Genomic DNA, 17,511 nt, shown 5'->3' on the forward strand with positions numbered 1-17,511 from the left:
AAACTCATGTCCGAGTCAGTGATACTCTCTCATCTTCTGTCGCCCCCTTCACCTCCTGCCCTCAGTCTTTCTCAGCATCAGGATATTTTCCGATGAGTGGGCTCTTCGCATGACGCGGCCAAACTACTGGAGCTTCTAACGTGGCTTAAATCATCCCGAAACCATCCACCACCCAGGCGCGTGGAAAACTGTCTTCCACAAAACCGGTCGCTGCCCCCAAAAAGGTTGGGGACAGCTAATCTAGAGAATCTTGCACTATTTTAGATATAAGCTGTCATGATTTGACAAGCTTCAATAACATGAAACGAGTGTTTAAGTGGAGGCAATGAAGTTAAGTCAACCCAGCCACCACGTTCTGTTCCAGAACTCTGTAGTAGCTAACTAAAACGAAGCTTGGTTACCTTTTCCCCTTAATACTTACATATTTGTTATTGCTAGCCGTACTGCTTCGTGAACTATTTACCCTTAAAGTGTGAGCAGTCAACACAAAGACCATTTTGCCTGGCTTACAAGAAACGACATCAAACGAAAATCTGCCACTGCTGGCGACGGAAATACTGACGAAGGACTGGAGGTTGTGACCATACGCAAGTTATACGAGACCTTTATCTTCCCCACACAACCTAACGACTTTAGCGCCTACAGCTCTTTACCAGACTTAGTGGGTGGCCCTAAGAAGGGCCTTTAAGGTATGACAGTTAAACGCAGCTTTAACCGCCGAAGCCGTAAAGGGTACGTCCCTGACGCTTCAGCGCATAGACCACATCCATGGCGGTGACGGTTTTGCGCTTGGCATGCTCGGTGTATGTGACCGCGTCCCGAATCACATTTTCCAGGAACACCTTTAGCACCCCACGAGTCTCCTCGTAGATGAGACCGGAGATCCGCTTCACGCCACCACGACGAGCCAGACGACGAATAGCGGGCTTGGTAATGCCCTGGATGTTGTCGCGAAGAACCTTGCGGTGGCGCTTAGCACCCCCCTTTCCGAGACCCTTACCGCCCTTGCCACGTCCAGACATATCTGCAACCACAGTTGCTGCGGCGCTACAATTCCCCCAAGGCCGTGTTTTATATAGTGATGTTTCGGACCTGATTGGGAACCGCTCAGACCAGCCGTGACGCCTCTGGGAGTTTCCAGACCTGAAGCCCCGCCCACGTTTTCCGCAAAATGGAGAGGCGCTTAAAATAGAGTCAGAAAATGGTCCTAATAAAATCCCTCCCTTCAGCTTCTACGATACATTGTGTTGCCCGTGCCCACAACTGGAAAACCATTCCTTTGTTTGAGTTAGGACTTGCTGTCCTTTTCTCTTTTTATGCTCTCTCTTAGGCATTGATCGTACTAGCGAGTTGTAGCTTCCGGAATGAATGGCCCATCTCGAGAGCCGTGATTGTAGTCTTTTGGGGGTTTTTGTGAAACCTCGCGGCTGAGAGCCTGATTATAGATAACTTCAGGATGGGCTTCCTCATCGTTCTCAGCAGTGGTCTCCCCTTTTCCTTATCTTTTACTCATCCTATCATCTTCCTTTCTCTTCCCTCACTAGCTGCCACATTTTTGCTGGTAGAACTGTTTTTTTCAAATGTTCTTCGTTTCACTTAAAAACACTTCAAGAAATTGAGGAAGCTCAGTTTTTACCCACCGTTTCCTCTGGCGAGTCCATGAGTAAATGAAAATCCTCTCAGGGACTCCTTTCCTGTCCTCCCCCTACCTTCTATCCACCCCCACCCCACCCCCACGCCCGCCATCACCACCTTCCTCTATCTCTCCTTTCTTGAATTGAGAAATCAAGTGCACCCCAAAGTTCTGTGCCTTTAGTAGTGTCTTTAATAGAGCGCTGAATGTAAAGACCAGGAACGACTTTATTCCAGGAATTTAAAAAAATAAAAAACTTTCAAATGTTTCCTTGACTCCTGGCTATTTGAAATGACCTTTCGAGCCCTGGCTTGTCTGTAGCAGATTTCATTTCTCCGAGAAAATGCCTTCTCTAACGCATAACACATTTACTTTTTCTCTTTTTCCGAGCTTCAGAAATGTTTACCTTTTCTCTTTCAAATATGTGTGGTTGATTATTTACTACTTGAACAAATACCTAATATTATTCTCCAAATTTACTTTATAATCTCTGTAAATACTATATGTGCAAAAGACTGCATGCCCATCTTCTATTAGTTAATCCATTTCTTATTGAGTTACTTGTCTGGCTTTCTTCTTCTTCCTGCTCCTGTTTACTAATGGAATCTGAGTGCTTAACCTTGAAGATGTTATTGGATGAGTAATCTCAACAATCCTCTTGCCTTGCAACTATAGAAAAACCAGGCAGCTTTCTGCCTTGTTACCTAGCAGTTGTTGAAGAGGGTGTTAGCTATGACCAGTGCATTATCTTGGCAAAATTTTGTTAGCCTCTGACCTGCTTTGTTTCGTACCCCAAGGCCAAATTTGCCTGTTACTCCAGGTATCTCTTGACTTCCTACTTTCACATTCCAGTCCGCTATAATGAAAAGGACATCTTTGGGGGGTGTTAGTTCTAAAAGGTCTTGTAGGTCTTCACAGAACCGTTCAACTTCAGCTTCTTCAGCATTACTGGTAGGCGCACAGACTTGGATTACTGTGATATTGAATGGTTTGCCTTGGAAATGAACACATATCATTTTGTCGTTTTTCAGATTGCATCCAAGTACTGCATTTTGGTCTCTTGTTGACTATGATGGCTACTCCAGTTCTTCTAAGGGATTCTTGCTCACAGTAGTAGACATAATGGTCCTCTGAGTTAAATTCACTCATTCCAGTCCATTTTAGTTCACTGATTCCTAAAATGTCTACATTCACTCTTGCCATCTCCTTTTTGACCAGTTCCAATTTGCCTTGATTTGGGATTTAACATTCCAGGTTCCTATGCAATATTGCTCTTTACAACATTGGACTTTACTTCCATCACCAGTCACATCCACAACCGGGTGTTGTTTTTGCATTGGCTCTGTCTCTTTATTCTTTCTGGAGTTATTTCTCCACTGATCTCCAGTAGCATATTGGCCACCTACCTGACCTGGGGAGCTCATCTTTCAGTGTCCTATCTTTTTGCCTTTTCATACTGTTCATGGGGTTCTCAAGGCAAGAATACTGAAGTAGCTTGCCATTACCTTCTCCAGTGGACCACGTTTTGTCAGAACTCTCCACCATGACTCGTCTATCTTGGGTGGCCCTACATGACATGGCTTATAGTTTCATTGAGTTAGACAAGGCTGTGGTCCATGTGATCAGATTGGTTAGTTTTCTGTGATCGTGGTTTTTTCATTCTGTCTTGTCCCTCTGATAGATAAGGATAAGAGGCTTATGGAAGCTTCCTGATGGGAGCGACTGACTGAGGCAGAAACTTGATTTTGTTCTGATGGGCGGGGCCATGCTCAGTAAATCGTTAATCCAATTTTCTGTTGATGACAGGACTGTGTTCCCTCCCCGTTGTTTGACCTGAGGCCAAACTATGGTGGAGATAATGAAGATAATGGTGACCTCCTTCAAAAGTTCCCATGCATGCATTGCTGCCCCCGACCCTGCAGCAGGCCACTGCCAACCCATGCCTCCGCCAGACTCCTGGACACTCACAGGTAAGTTTGGGTCAATCTCTTTTGGGGTCACTGCTCCTTTCTCCTGAGTCCTGGTGCACACAGAATTTTGTTTGTGCCCTCCAAGAGTCTGTTTCCCCAGTCCTGTGTAACTTCTGGCTCTATGGTGGGGTTAATTGTGACCTCCTTCTAGAGGACTTCTGCCATATGAGTATATAACAACAATGTATGTTGCTCGAGGACATGTTTCTCCTTCTTAACAAGAACCTTCTGATTAACCTTGTTGATTTAAGATGTATGTTGTGGGAGTGGGTCTGGTAAAAGTATATAAGGCCTTGATAAGACTAGCAAGTGGGGCACTCTCTATCCCCCCTCTGATATCTATGTCAGAATCTTTCTTTGTTTTTTTCACTGTAATAAAACTTCTGCTACACAAAAGCTCTGAGTATCAAGCCTGGTCCCTGGTCCTGAAGCTAATTCTTTGGAGATCACAAATCCAAGACTGTTCACCATAAGCTATCATTATTGTTCTTGCATTGTTCTTCATTCAAAGTTAGTTTATTTACTGGTAATTAGTGCCTTTCTTAATTCTCATTTCTCCTGTCCTCCAAACACATATATTTACGCATAAACACACAAAGATACATGCAGACATACACTAATCCAACACTAGTCCTTTAGAATGTTTTCTACTCCATGAGCTTAACGTCTCAAATCTTTCCTTCCATTCCATAGAGTCCTACTTCTCAACACAGATTGGCCTTACCAAGTCAGAATCTTAATTATGAGACAGGCAAGCACAAAATGTTCCTTCTTCCTTGGTCCTACCCCAGAGCAATCACCATCCTTGCTTTCATTCTCAAGGGTTCCTCAAGCATCTACGCCTCCATGTATTATTTCAGTTAAAGAAATTTGAGGGTGTAGAATCTACTGGCCTCTTCATCTTATTACACTTTCTATTATTTATTTTTTGTCCTGCATCTTTTGGGATCTTATTTGCCTGAGCAGGGATCAAACCTGAGCCACAGCAGTGAAAGCACCGAATCCTAACCACAGGCTACCAGTGAAGTCCCCACTCTGCCCTGCTTGTGTCTGCTCATGACTTGGAGCCAGAATTGCAAAACCCTTTAAGAAACCCCTTACCTTCTCCCGAGGCTCTCTCAAGACCTAAATATATTCTCTAATATACACAGCTGTTCATGCCTAACACTCTCTCCTTGTTTTGCCTTATCTTGTTTCCAAAATTCTGTAATACAATGTGACCAATAATGGTCTTCATAGTCCATTCTATCTCCTAATTTAGTCACTTTTCATGCCTAAATATATCAGATAATAACTGCCAGAAACTCTGATTCCCTTTTATTCAGTTCACCTTACTAGCATCTCCAGGGTTGGATGGATATTGAGAAAATAAAAATCAAGATAAAGATTGGAGTCCATGGAGCAGGAATCCCCTGCTGTCTTGCCCCCTTGGGTTTACAATAGGGTCAGAGGCTACGAACACTGTTCCTAAGCTTCTAATCTTTAAAAGCAGACTGGTTTTTTTGGCTGTTTCTATTTCCCCAAAATTCATATGTTGAAATCTAATCTCTAATGTGAGGGTATTTGGAAGGTAGGGTTTTGGGGAGGGGCTTAGGTTTTAAGTACAGGACCCTCATCAGTGGTATTCATGCCTCTGTAAAAGAGACCCCATTGACTCTTCCACACATAGAGAAAATAGCCATCTATGAGTTAGGAATAGGGCTCCTACCAGACACTAAATCTGACAGCGCTTTGATCTTGGACTTCCCAGCCTCCAGAGCTGTGAGAAATACATTTCTATTATTTATAAGCCACCTAGTCTGTAGTATTCTGATAGATCAGCCTGAGCAGGCCAAAACTTTTCTGAAAGTCATGTTTTTAAAAAATACTCAGAGTTGGTGCCTTTGAATTTAATGGTTATTCTAATTTCTTTCTTTCTTTTTAAGAATTTTTGGACATTTCCTAAAACCACCTTTTCTACAACCAACCTTAGGCTTCTAATAGAGCATGTCCTCACTGAGCCATAGTACACTTCTTAACTTCAGATCTCAATCGGCATCCAAATCCCAGATGTCCTTACTGAGAAACTGCAAAATGTTAAAACAGCCTAACTTCTGCCTTTCCACTTAAAGGAAAACACGCTTTTCTACCTAGTTCATTTTTTTTCTTTTTCTTAAACAATTACTTTATTTTCCTACAGACATGGGAGGCTTATACAGATCTCATTTCCTTTGAGGCTTTGTTCAAAGAATCCCAAACTGAGATGTATTGGCTTTGTCTTCCCAGCACTTGGCTACCTTCAGAAAAGACAAAGTTTTCTAGAGCTGCTGCTGCTGCTGCTACTGCTGCTAAGTCGCTTCAGTCGTGTCCGACTCTGTGAGACCCCCAGACAGCAGCCCACCAGGCTCCCCCGTCCCTGGGATTCTCCAGGCAAGAACACTGGAGTGGGTTGCCATTTCCTTCTCCAGTGCATGAAAGTGAAAAGTGAAAGAGAAGTCGCTCAGTCGTGTCCGACTCTTCCCGACCCCATGGACTGCAGCCTACCAGGCTCCTCCGTCCATGGGATTTTCCAGGCAAGAGTACTGGAGTGGGGTGCCATTAGTGAAGGATTAATATGTATATTCTCTAAATCTGGGGAACTATCACCAAACTCACAAATGAAAACACATGTGAAAATACTTTGGAAACTATAAAGTTTTATATAATTCTTGTCATCAGTATTATACCTACTCCCCATAGAATTCAAGATGTATCTTGGATGAAATGTGCAATGCAGGAGGTGGGAAGCACTCAGTAATTACCTGAGGCTATCTTGTGTCTACAGTGTTGCAAATTAGCACTACATTCATTCAAATAGAATTTGATGAGCACCTGCTTGTGTCAGGCTTTTTCTATTCTGGAGAACCATCAGTGAATAGCGTGAATTTTTTTTTTTTTTTTTTTTTTTTGCCTTATGGTATGTATATGGTGATAGAAAAGTGGCAAATTTTTACATTTAAAACAGTTTCACACAGAGTAGGAGAAATATCGTATGACATCCCTTACATGCAGAATCTAAAAAAGAAATGATAAAAGAGAACTTATTTACGAAACAGAAACAGACTCACAGACTTAGAGAACAAACCAGGGGAAAAGGATAGAAAGGGAGTTTGGAATCGACATGTAAACACTGCTATATTTAAGATATTAATAGATAACCAACTAGGAATTACCTACTTGATAGTACAGGAAATTCTGCTCAATATTTTGTGGGAGCTTGGATGAGAGGGGAATTTGAGGGAGAATGGATATGTGTATATGAATGGTTGAGTCCCTTTGCTAGCTACCTGAAACTATCACAACATTTGGCTATATAATCAGCTATACTTCAATATAAAATAAAAAGTTACAAAAATAAAACAGGTTCACACAGACTTAGGAGAATACTCTCCAGGTCCTAGAATTTCATAGGTGTGAGTGTGATGTCAGGTATGGGATAAGCCCACAAGTGGTGTGGAGGGCATTACTGCCTCAAACAGGCTCACTGTGGCTTCTACCTCTAGACAGTCACCAGATGTTGATGGCATGCATGACACCTGTCATGAGTATTTATTGGAAGGACTGATGTTGAAGCTGAAGCTGCAAAACTTTGGCCACCTGATGCTCTTGCCAACTCATTAGAAAAGGCCCCGATGCTGGGAAAGATTGAAGGCAGGAGGGGAAGGGGACCACAGAGGACGAAATGGTTGCATGGCATCACCAACTCAATGGACATAAGTTTGAGCAAGCTCGGGGAGATGAAGGACAGGGAAGCCTAGTGTGCTGTAGTTCATGGGGTCGTAGAGTCGGACAAGACAGCGACTGAACACTGACGCCTGTGGATTGCTCCTTGTACTTGTCTGTGTTCATGAAAGCTGGCAAATAAAAGCCAGAGGACTAATTTGTTAATTTCCCAATATCAAATCTTAGAATCGGGGTGAAGAACAGCTCAGAACTTGATCCTGCAGGGTTACCACGTGCTACCTCTAAACAGTGAGAAATGCAGTTCTCAGAAGGGCTTAGTGTGTTGAACACCCTGTAGCCAGCTTCAACCGGATTCATTATTTTTTGGAGTTGTATAAAATAATCTGGTTTTCAGTTACGTTAGAGGTCTGCCCACTATTGCTAGATCCTGGGCCACATTGCTTGACTTAACCTAGATAAACTCTGCCCTTCCTTGGGCCCTGAACCCTCCTTAGACTTTTACACCGGAAAACTCAAGACAGGGCCCAGGTGGTCTTATGGGTGGAGACACTCTTGCCCCTATTAGCAGTTATCAGTAAGCTTTTAAAAATAGCTTACAAAATTGTCACGGCGTGTTCAGCCTTGGCAAGTACGCTTCATACCTGTATTGTGTGACAAAGATTATGTAGTTTTGAGATAAAGTTTTTCTCGGCTTTAGGAGAAAAACTGTGTAACAGCTGTTCTCAGTGAAGACGGAAGTGGCTCTTAAAAGAGCCTTTGGGAGGAAGCTAATGCCCCCAAGCCAGTTAAGGATAGTTTATGCCCTTTCCCCGCGGATGCGGCGAGCAAGCTGGATGTCCTTGGGCATGATGGTGACGCGCTTGGCGTGAATGGCACACAGATTGGTGTCCTCGAAGAGCCCCACCAGATAGGCCTCGCACGCCTCCTGCAGCGCCATCACGGCCGAGCTCTGGAAGCGCAAGTCAGTCTTGAAGTCTTGCGCGATCTCGCGCACCAGCCGCTGGAATGGCAGCTTGCGGATCAGCAGCTCCGTGGACTTCTGGTAACGGCGGATCTCACGCAGAGCTACCGTGCCGGGCCGGTAGCGGTGCGGCTTCTTCACGCCGCCGGTGGCCGGCGCGCTCTTGCGGGCCGCCTTGGTGGCGAGCTGTTTGCGCGGCGCCTTGCCGCCGGTGGACTTGCGAGCCGTCTGCTTTGTACGAGCCATAGCTTGAACAGTTGTGTCGCAGAAGAGGCAACTGAACAACTGGTGCCAGGACGAGACTTTATACAGATGATCCGATCCTGATTGGCCAGACTTGGCTGGAGTAATCTGATTGGTTAAAAACCGATCTTCATTTGGATCTTATCCTGAAAAGGTTTTGTTTTCTGTCCTCTTAAATTTGTGTTTTGTATTTTCGCAGGGAAGAATTATGGCTGCACTGTATCTTGTTTGAGTTTTTGGTTTTCGACTTAAATATTGATTTCACCAGTAAAAAAGGAATTTGGTCCAGAATTTTTGTAAGTCAGGGACTAAGTTCTAAAAGAATTCATTTTCATTGGGGTCTTTTTCCCTTTTCAGATAATATGGGGGGAAATTACAGCAAAGTAATGTATTTGCTAATCTAAAAACTTCCACTTCATAACTGAATCAAGATCTGCATTTAATGTTTGTATCAAGACCTAAAATAAAGTTTCAAAATAGACCGGCACACTGGTCCTATGAAGACAACTTGATTTGCTCAGCGTGGTGTAGGGAAAGGGAGGTGGGGGGTGGGGTGGGGGGTTGCTGTGTGCTTGAATACTAGTAAGTGGTTGTCTAACTTAATTGATTTTGATGCAAATGGTTGGACTTCAATATGTAAACTGCGTACTGACCAGAGGGCCTGGAGTGATGCTAGGTTTACATTAAACAAGTGATTAGATGTTTTTGTAAATAGGTAGCCCTGAAAACACTTGAAAAGTTTTAACTATTGGACCATTGGGTTCTAATAATAAAAACCCAGAATCGCTGAAACAAAATAACCGTCAGAAATGTTTCTTGGCTGGCAATTATGGTTTTACAGTGGAGTAAACTGAGAATTGGTCTTTCTTTACCAGATGTTAATGCATGTTCAGTCAATAGGGGCCTCCATATTCCATATACAGTACTGTAATCCTAGCCAGGCACGACAGGTTTCAGGAGAGTGCTCAGTTCTTCCACAGAAGTTATGGGTGGCTCTGAAAAGAGCCTTTGTTCTTAGAGGTTGAAGCATGAATTTAGACCTTATTTGCCTTTCGCTTTGTGATGGCTCTCAGTTTTCTTGGGCAGCAGCACCGCCTGGATGTTGGGCAGGACACCACCCTGAGCGATGGTGACTTTGCCCAGCAGCTTGTTGAGCTCCTCGTCGTTGCGGATGGCCAGCTGCAGGTGACGCGGGATGATACGGGTCTTCTTGTTGTCCCGGGCCGCGTTGCCCGCCAGCTCCAGGATCTCGGCTGTCAGGTATTCCAGCACCGCCGCCAGGTACACCGGGGCCCCGGCCCCGACCCGCTCGGCATAGTTACCCTTGCGGAGAAGGCGGTGCACTCGGCCCACGGGGAACTGGAGCCCGGCCCGTGAGGAGCGGGTTTTGGCCTTGGCGCGAGCTTTGCCGCCTTGTTTGCCACGTCCAGACATAGTGCAGTACTCAGAAGATACACCAGAAATAACTAAAGCAAAGGAACTCACAATTTATAGCCACAGTGCGCGCGAAAAAGCAGCCGTTCCATTGGCCAAAGCTCCCTTAACTATTTTAAAGGAGACAAATGCAATTTCTTACAATACGTTCTCTTATTGGACAATGTTGGCATTGACGTCATCACTAGTATTCACCAATCAGACAGAGAGGTTTACTAAGACTTATTTGCATATGGAGTTGTGACTACAAAAGGGACTCTATGCTCCCTTTGTTTCTCGGAGATTTTGTGATTTCTGTCAGCATGCCTGAGCCAGCCAAGTCCGCTCCAGCCCCGAAGAAGGGCTCCAAGAAGGCGGTGACCAAGGCGCAGAAGAAGGACGGCAAGAAGCGCAAGCGCAGCCGCAAGGAGAGCTACTCCGTGTACGTGTACAAGGTGCTGAAGCAGGTCCACCCGGACACCGGCATCTCGTCCAAGGCCATGGGCATCATGAATTCGTTCGTGAACGATATTTTCGAGCGCATCGCGGGCGAGGCGTCGCGCCTGGCTCATTACAACAAGCGCTCGACCATCACATCCAGGGAGATCCAGACGGCTGTGCGCCTGCTGCTGCCCGGGGAGTTGGCCAAGCACGCCGTGTCTGAGGGCACTAAGGCGGTCACCAAGTATACCAGTTCCAAGTGAGCCGGCTCGCAGCCCTGCAAAACCCAAAGGCTCTTTTCAGAGCCACCTACACTTTCAGAGAAACAGCTGGTGCACTTGGTTGTAGCCTAGTTTCACTCAGATAACGCTGCTGGTTTGACGGCGGAAAACGAGGTAAAAATTTTTTTAAAGGTCTCCGCAAACAGTCTTGGATAAGAATTTAGGCAGTGTATTTTTGCCTGGAAAATTCCATGGACAGAGGAGCCTGGCAGGTTCTGGAGCCTCAGTCGATCATGGCTCTGCAACAGAGCGCAAAATTGCCATGCAGATTTAGTATGGGTTATTTGCTGCCCACTGAAATGGATTTTCAGTTTTGCCCTCAGCTACAATGGCACCCCACTCCACTACTCTTGCCTGGAAAATCCCATGGACGGAGGAGCCTAGTGGGCTTCAGTCCATGGGGTCGGTAAGGGTCGGACAGGACTGAGCGACTTCACTTTCACTTTTCACTGTCATGCACTGGAGAAGGAAATGGCAACCCAGTCCAGTGTTCTTGCCTGGAGAATCCCAGGGACGGGGGAGCCTGGTGGGCTGCCGTCTATGGGGTAGCATAGAGTCGGACACGACTGAAGTGACTTAGCAGTAGCAGTCCAGCACAGCAACCGAAATTTTTTTTCAAAGCGAGTAACTCCCCCTCCTCTGATTGGGCAGCAGGACTATTTGAAAAGCCCGCCGTGGGTTGCAATTGGCCTGATACTCTGCCAACAGTTTTGCGCGTTTTGTAGAGATTTTCTCGAAAGTAAATTACTAGCTCTGTCTTAGAATGCACAAGGCTCGGGAGCCTAGAGCCATAAAGCTGAAAATTAACGGTTCTGTGTTCTGCAGTCGGATCCTGAGCGAAATTGCCTCTTTGTTTCTATTTCCCATCCTCTACAGAATAGGTACTGCAACATTACCCCTGTCTACGAAGATCTTAGGGTGAGTTGGAATGATTTATGGACATATTAAAGGTCCGGGACGGTACTTAAAGAGAAAATGTTGAACAAGAAACCCAGCAGCTTGGGAAAGCCGCGTTCTTCCAATGTTTAATCAGGATGCAACGGAAGGGAAACATCCAGGAATCATTTGGCCGGGGGAGCAGTTTTCTGGTAGTGTCCTGAGTACACAATTAAAAATCCCGCGAAAGATGTCAGCGAACTCAGTATTAAAGAGAAGAGCATGTTTATTTAACGCATGGGCTGGTTAGGATTATTAGGGAATGGAATTTCTCAAGGCATGATCGAAAGTCCGTCAATTCCCCATTCTTCTGCATCTTTCATTAGTGCTTAAATTCTTTTCAGTTGGAATCATTAACATCTGCCGCTACCCTGGCATCCCCTTTTACCAACAAATGATTGCTTTTGTAATTCTTTTTTTTTTTTTTTTTCCGCATTAACAGCAAAATAAGCCCCTACACCCATAACCCCACTTAAGAGTGCAGCATTTAGTGTCTTTCCCTTTGTTACTTCCCTTAAAATTGGGGATATGGACCTATATCAGATGAACAATTTTGTCCCTGTCACAGGCAACAAGCCTCCTGAAAGTTATGCCAACATGTCAATGAGTCCTGCAAAATATACAGGGTTTGTCATTCACTCCTCTTTTTCCAGTACCTGCGCCCCTGTCATTAGGTCTTGGAAGCTGGCAAGAGCAGTCCCCTAATTTCATCCTGAACCCATCGACTTCCTATTCATCGCCTCTATTATTTGCTCTTTCTGAGATTTTTTTTTTCCTTCTGTTGTTAAGAGATCTGAGGGATAATTACCGTCAGTGGGTGATATAAGTATTGCCCTCTTCTGCCATCTTGTGGCAAGGAAACAGAAGGACAGATCAAAGGCCTTGGGTTTTCCAGATCCAATTGAAATGCTTCAACTTTTTACTGACAGTAAATTGGAATAAGTAAAGTGATCATTTCTGTCTCTGTTTAATCACCGGATTTAAGTTAGCTTCCCCAGAAATCACTTGTGGGCATGAGAGAGAAGGAGAGAGGTATTGTTCTGTGGTCTGGTCAGAGCTGTCCAAATAAAAAGTCAAAAATCAAACATTCTGCACCCTAAAATAAATAAAACAAGACGGTCATGGACACACTAGCTCTGGTCCACAAACGATAAATATTTGAATATTTTCTGTAAAACTAAACACCTGACAAAATCCTGATTTTTGCTTGGAGGGAGCATGAATTTTCCACTTTGAGAAGATGCTCAATCTATGGTTACAATATCCAAGAACAGTCTTAAAATTTATTCTTAAATAGAACCCAGAAGAAAATAGTGAATTGTTTCATCTTTCTTGACAAATGTTTTCTTTTGGATTAATCACATATGCCTCTGGTGATCTGTGAGATTAGAAAACTTGCTACTGAGGATAGTACTTTAAGAACCACCTCAGATGGAAATTGTATTTGCCATGGGCATCAGTGTAAGCAGATTGAAAATGAAATGAGATTTCACCTGGCACCTGAACTGAATATAGTGATTCTATACAGTTATAGGACTTTAATGTGGAAAAAAATACAGTTGATAAAAGGGCTTTAATGACAGGATTTCTAAAGACTCCGTTACCAGGTTGACAAAGAAGTTGCCTTTATATTTTATTGTTAGTTAATTTATTTGGCTGTACCGGGTCTTAGCTGAAGCCCCCAGGATCTTCGATCATTGTTGCAGCGTGTGGGATCTAGCCCCCTGATCAGGAATGGAAGCCTGGCGCTCTGTGTTGGGAGCGTGTTGTCTTAGCCATTGGACCACCAAGGAATTCACTTTAGAACCAAGTGAAAATCAAATATGACCCTTTGGCCTTCCATTCCATACATTTATATAGATAGATATTAGGTATTCTCATGTTTGTTTATAGATAGTTGCATAGAAATAGGCTTAATTAATGGTATTATAAAGAAAAGACTTTCATGTAGATACTTCGTCAACCCATTTGAATAAGCATTGTGTGATTAAAAAAAAACCTTCATAATATGACTTGTTCTCAGGCTCTTGGTAAATAAAAATTATTCATCCAAAGAAAAAAAGGGAGGTTAGGAGAACGGGAGATATGTATATCAATTTCATGATGCTAAGTCACTTCAGTCGTGTCCGACTCTGTGCTACCCTATAGACGGCAACCCACCAGGCTCCCCCGTCCCTGGGATTCTCCAGGTAAGAGTACTGGAGTGGGTTGCCATTTCCTTCTCCAATGCATGACAGTGAAAAGTGAAAGTGAAATCGTTCAGTCGTGTCTGACCCTCAGCGACCCCATGGACTGAAGCCTTCCAGGCTCCTCCTTCCAGGGGTTTTCCAGGCAAGAGTACTGGAGTGGGTTGCCATTGCCTTCTCCCAAATTCACGATAGAGTTACCCTAAGAAAAGGGATGTTAGGGTTGGGGGTGCAGCTGAAGGGTGCTTCAATTTTATGCGTTGTTGTTTTCCATAAATATAAAAGAAATTTGTAGTGAATACATATCATAATGTTAAACAGTAGATGAATTTTTTGTGGTCATTTTTGTACCCTTGTAATTTTTTAAAAGGTGAAAAGTAACAATGAATAGTGTTGTTTGGTGTATTTGAAATTGTAGCTTTTCTACAAACATGCAGTGCCTAAGATGTGACAGGCCATGGTCTAGATACTACAGCAATCACAGCGGGACAAAATACTGAATGAATAAAGTAAAATATACCTTCATACTACATAGTGATGTGTTAAGGAGGAAAACAGAGCAGCAGGGAGAGATTTTTGAGAATTGTTATTTTAAATAAATTTCAACTCCCTTTAACCAAATTTCTGAAACTGAAATTAGCTATATATGGTTTTAATTCTAAATTTAAGTTCTTGTTTACAATACGATGGGTTAACACTAATTTTCTGCTCTCTGAGATAACACATCTGACATTAAAACCTTTCTGATTTGTGAATTATTTTCGTCTCAAATTTTCTTGGAATAAAGTTTATTCCTGTATTACCCACGTTTTCATTAGGTATAGAAAGACGGGAGGCTAAGACTACAGTCCTTCATTTCCTCGAACTACCGCGCGCCGCCCGCCCTCGCGCGCCGCCCCCCTCGCGCGCCGCCCCCCCTCGCGCGCCGCCCCCCCCGCGCCCGCCTCGCGCGCCGCCCGCCCTCGCGCGCCGCCCGCCCTCGCGCGCCGCCCGCCCTCGCGCGCCGCCCCCCTCGCGCGCCGCCCCCCTCGCGCGCCGCCCCCCCTCGCGCGCCGCCCCCCCTCGCGCGCCGCCCCCCCTCGCGCGCCCTTCAGGACAAATACAAAACAGCTCCTCTCAGGAAAAATACAAAAGAGATAGCAGAGGATGGTTTCGATCCATCGACCTCTGGGTTATGGGCCCAGCACGCTTCCGCTGCGCCACTCTGCTTACCACGGTAGTAGTTGCTCAAAATAATTCCTTTATTACACTTTACGTAAAAGGCTATTTTTAGAAACTGGAGAAACGCCCATTCATTAATTTTACTCATGCTACAAACAAAAGAATGAATCCAAAACAGATTGATTTATATATTCTGAAGGCAGAAAATTGGATGCTTCTGTTAGGAGAACAACCGGTCGCCAACCAATCTGCCCCTTTCACCTAGCAGAAGTGATTGCGGGTCTTAACGGTTACAAAATATATGAGTAGGTCAAAATTCGAAAATAGAACATTTCCGAGCTCAAAACCAGAGCATTTTCAAAATTAGAATGATAAGAAAAAAATGGAAACACTGTTGCATTGGCCGGGAATCGAACCCGGGCCTCCCGCGTGGCAGGCGAGAATTCTACCACTGAACCACCAATGCTTACGGTGTAAGCCTTTGCTCCTTTTCTAAATGGCTTTTACTTTTTTTTTTAATTCGCTACATCGAAATTATATATTAGGTTTAGTTTTTTGGTTTTACTGAATAGAACCTTGTAATGTTCCCTTTTCCCTTCTTTTTAGGAAACCCTCCTTTCCACTGCAAGTTAAGAGCGTCCCTCTGCGACACCGGAGGCTGGTCTGGGTGTGAGTGACCCAGTCCTGGGCGTGTCCCAGCGGATGGTGGCCCCCGTCCCAGTGGGAGAAACTGTGTGTGTGTATGGAGGAGCTCTATGTCCAGGCGGGTTCTGGAAGGTAGGGGAAGAGGAGAAAGGGGGGACGAGGGCAGGAAGGAAGGAGAAAATGGGGACGAAGGGGAGATCCAGAAAGAAGAGAATCTGAGAAGAGGAAGGGAAGCGTGTCAGAGCAAAAGGAGAAAGACGGAGAGGAATGAGAGGGAAGGGGGGAAGAAAGGAGCCTAGTGCTGTTCCCTTCTGGTCACCGCAAAGGAGAGGCAGTGGGGGTTTTAGGAATTCTGTGCATTTACCTTAGGCTCCGGTTGCTATGGTTATGAAAGTCCTTCCAGTCAAATAGGGAATAAAAGTCTAATTAAAGAGTGTTTGTGTGAGCAGCTCAGTCATGTCTGTCTCTTTGCAACCCCATGAACTGTAGCCCACCAGGCTCCTCTGATTTTCCAAGTAAGAATACTGGAGTGGGTTGCCATTTCCTTCTCCGGGGGATCGTCCCAACTCAGGGATCGAACTTGCATCTCTTGCGTCTCTGGCATTGGCAGACTGGTTCTTTACTACCCACCTGGGAAGCCTACTTAGTTTAATTTTCCCCCAAAATATACAATCGTGAGTCTCATTCATACAAGTGTAAAAGTGAACCCCTTTGAAAAGATTTTACCTCTTTAATGAGACAAGTGGTGAGGTTTTACTGCCAGTTAAAAGGAGAATTCAAAGAGTGGATGCCATTTATAAATCAGGAATATTGAAAGTAAAGTCTAAATAAAGTCCAAACTGGCTTTTATACTGCTGAGGATTGGTGAGGAAGGTGGACTTGGGAGGGAAAAAATGTCCCTTCAAGAGACAGAATTAATTTGCATGTCTATAGACAGCAATTGGACCATAAAAACGCTGAGCCAGGAAGAATTGATGCTTTCAAATTGTGATGCTGGAGAAGACTCGAGAGTCCGTTGGACTGCAAGTAGATAAAAACAGTCAATCCTAAAGGAAATCAACCCTGAATACTCAATAGAAGGACCGATGCTAAAGCTGCTGCTCCAATACTTTGGCCACCTGATGCAAAGAGCCAACTCATTGGAGAAGACCCTGATGCTGGGAAAGAGTAAAGGCAAAAGGAGAAGGGGGCGGCAGAGGAAGAGATAGTTAGATAGCATGACAGGCTCAATGCACATGAAATTGAGCTAACTCCAGGAAATAGTGGAAGACAGAAGAGCCTGGTGTGCAGCAGTCCATGGGGTTGCATTGACACCACTTAGCAACTGAACAAGACAGAAATTATTTTCTATTGCTGCCAGTTATCAAAAATTTACAGAATTGTAAAATACCTCTCATTGAATCAGAATCAGATGACACTAAAGGGTGTGCTATAATTTTCCTTTGAGGCATACATTTCCCTGACAGTTCCTTCCTGTTTTAGGAAAATTCTGTGGACTCAGCACAAACAAAAGGACTAAACTCTTAAGTTAAACTCTTTAAGAAGCTCTCCATTGCTCAAAGCCGTGGGTGCTGGTCTGCTGTTTCTATCTCCCCTTAAAGTCTAGGGTGGGAGATTCTTACCATGTGGGTGTACACATTCCTGTAAGAACTGACGAAAGATCTGTATAAACTCCTTAAAAGCCTGTGCACATACACACATTGAAATTCAGTTTGGGGCTTAGGATGACTGTCCCTGATTTGTCCGTCTGTTCCTGGAAGAACCCCTTCCAGGGCCTGAAAGGGAACTCTTGTATGACGCTCTGAAATGAATTATCGGAGGAGGCACAGGTGCTGACAAAGCAAGAGACTATTGGGAAGGAGTCTTGTGGGGGAGAGCAGGAGGGTAAGGGAACCCAGGAGAGCTGCTCTGCCAATCTCTGGTTTATGGTGATGGGATT

At 44.5% G+C, this 17,511-nt stretch overlaps 3 protein-coding genes and 2 non-coding genes across 5 annotated transcripts; 1 reads left to right on the forward strand and 4 right to left on the reverse strand.

Moving 5' to 3' along the window:
* On the reverse strand, window positions 660-8,545 carry LOC102178621 (histone H3.1-like). The gene is made up of 2 exons (XM_018038553.1): window positions 8,182-8,545; window positions 660-1,039 (listed from the first exon to the last, which is right to left on the reverse strand). The coding sequence occupies exons 1-2, from the start codon at window positions 8,510-8,512 to the stop codon at window positions 711-713; spliced, it is 660 nt and encodes a 219-aa protein (XP_017894042.1). The 5' UTR covers window positions 8,513-8,545; the 3' UTR covers window positions 660-710.
* On the reverse strand, window positions 9,463-9,977 carry LOC102181383 (histone H2A type 1). Its single transcript, XM_018038543.1, has one exon. It carries the CDS (start codon window positions 9,941-9,943, stop codon window positions 9,551-9,553), a length of 393 nt encoding a protein of 130 aa, XP_017894032.1. The 5' UTR covers window positions 9,944-9,977; the 3' UTR covers window positions 9,463-9,550.
* On the forward strand, window positions 10,228-10,640 carry LOC102180845 (histone H2B type 1). Its single transcript, XM_005701695.3, has one exon. The coding sequence runs from the start codon at window positions 10,246-10,248 to the stop codon at window positions 10,624-10,626; it is 381 nt and encodes a 126-aa protein (XP_005701752.1). The 5' UTR covers window positions 10,228-10,245; the 3' UTR covers window positions 10,627-10,640.
* TRNAM-CAU lies at window positions 14,904-14,975 on the reverse strand. Its single transcript has one exon. It is a non-coding gene; the product is annotated as a tRNA-Met (tRNA).
* TRNAG-GCC lies at window positions 15,323-15,393 on the reverse strand. The gene has a single exon. It is a non-coding gene; the product is annotated as a tRNA-Gly (tRNA).

The sequence above is a fragment of the Capra hircus genome, chromosome 23, assembly GCF_001704415.2.
Source record: "Capra hircus breed San Clemente chromosome 23, ASM170441v1, whole genome shotgun sequence".
Taxonomy (NCBI): domain Eukaryota; kingdom Metazoa; phylum Chordata; class Mammalia; order Artiodactyla; family Bovidae; genus Capra; species Capra hircus.

Excerpts from the sequence above, each read along its gene's own strand:
- LOC102180845 (XM_005701695.3), top strand. The coding sequence starts at position 10,246 with ATGCCTGAGCCAGCCAAGTCCGCTCCAGCCCCGAAGAAGGGCTCCAAG.
- LOC102181383 (XM_018038543.1), bottom strand. The coding sequence starts at position 9,943 with ATGTCTGGACGTGGCAAACAAGGCGGCAAAGCTCGCGCCAAGGCCAAA.
- LOC102178621 (XM_018038553.1), bottom strand. The coding sequence starts at position 8,512 with ATGGCTCGTACAAAGCAGACGGCTCGCAAGTCCACCGGCGGCAAGGCG. Across the intron at positions 1,040-8,181 it reads CTTCGAGGACACCAATCTGT|CAACTGTGGTTGCAGATATG; the intron begins GTGCCATTCACG and ends GTAGCGCCGCAG.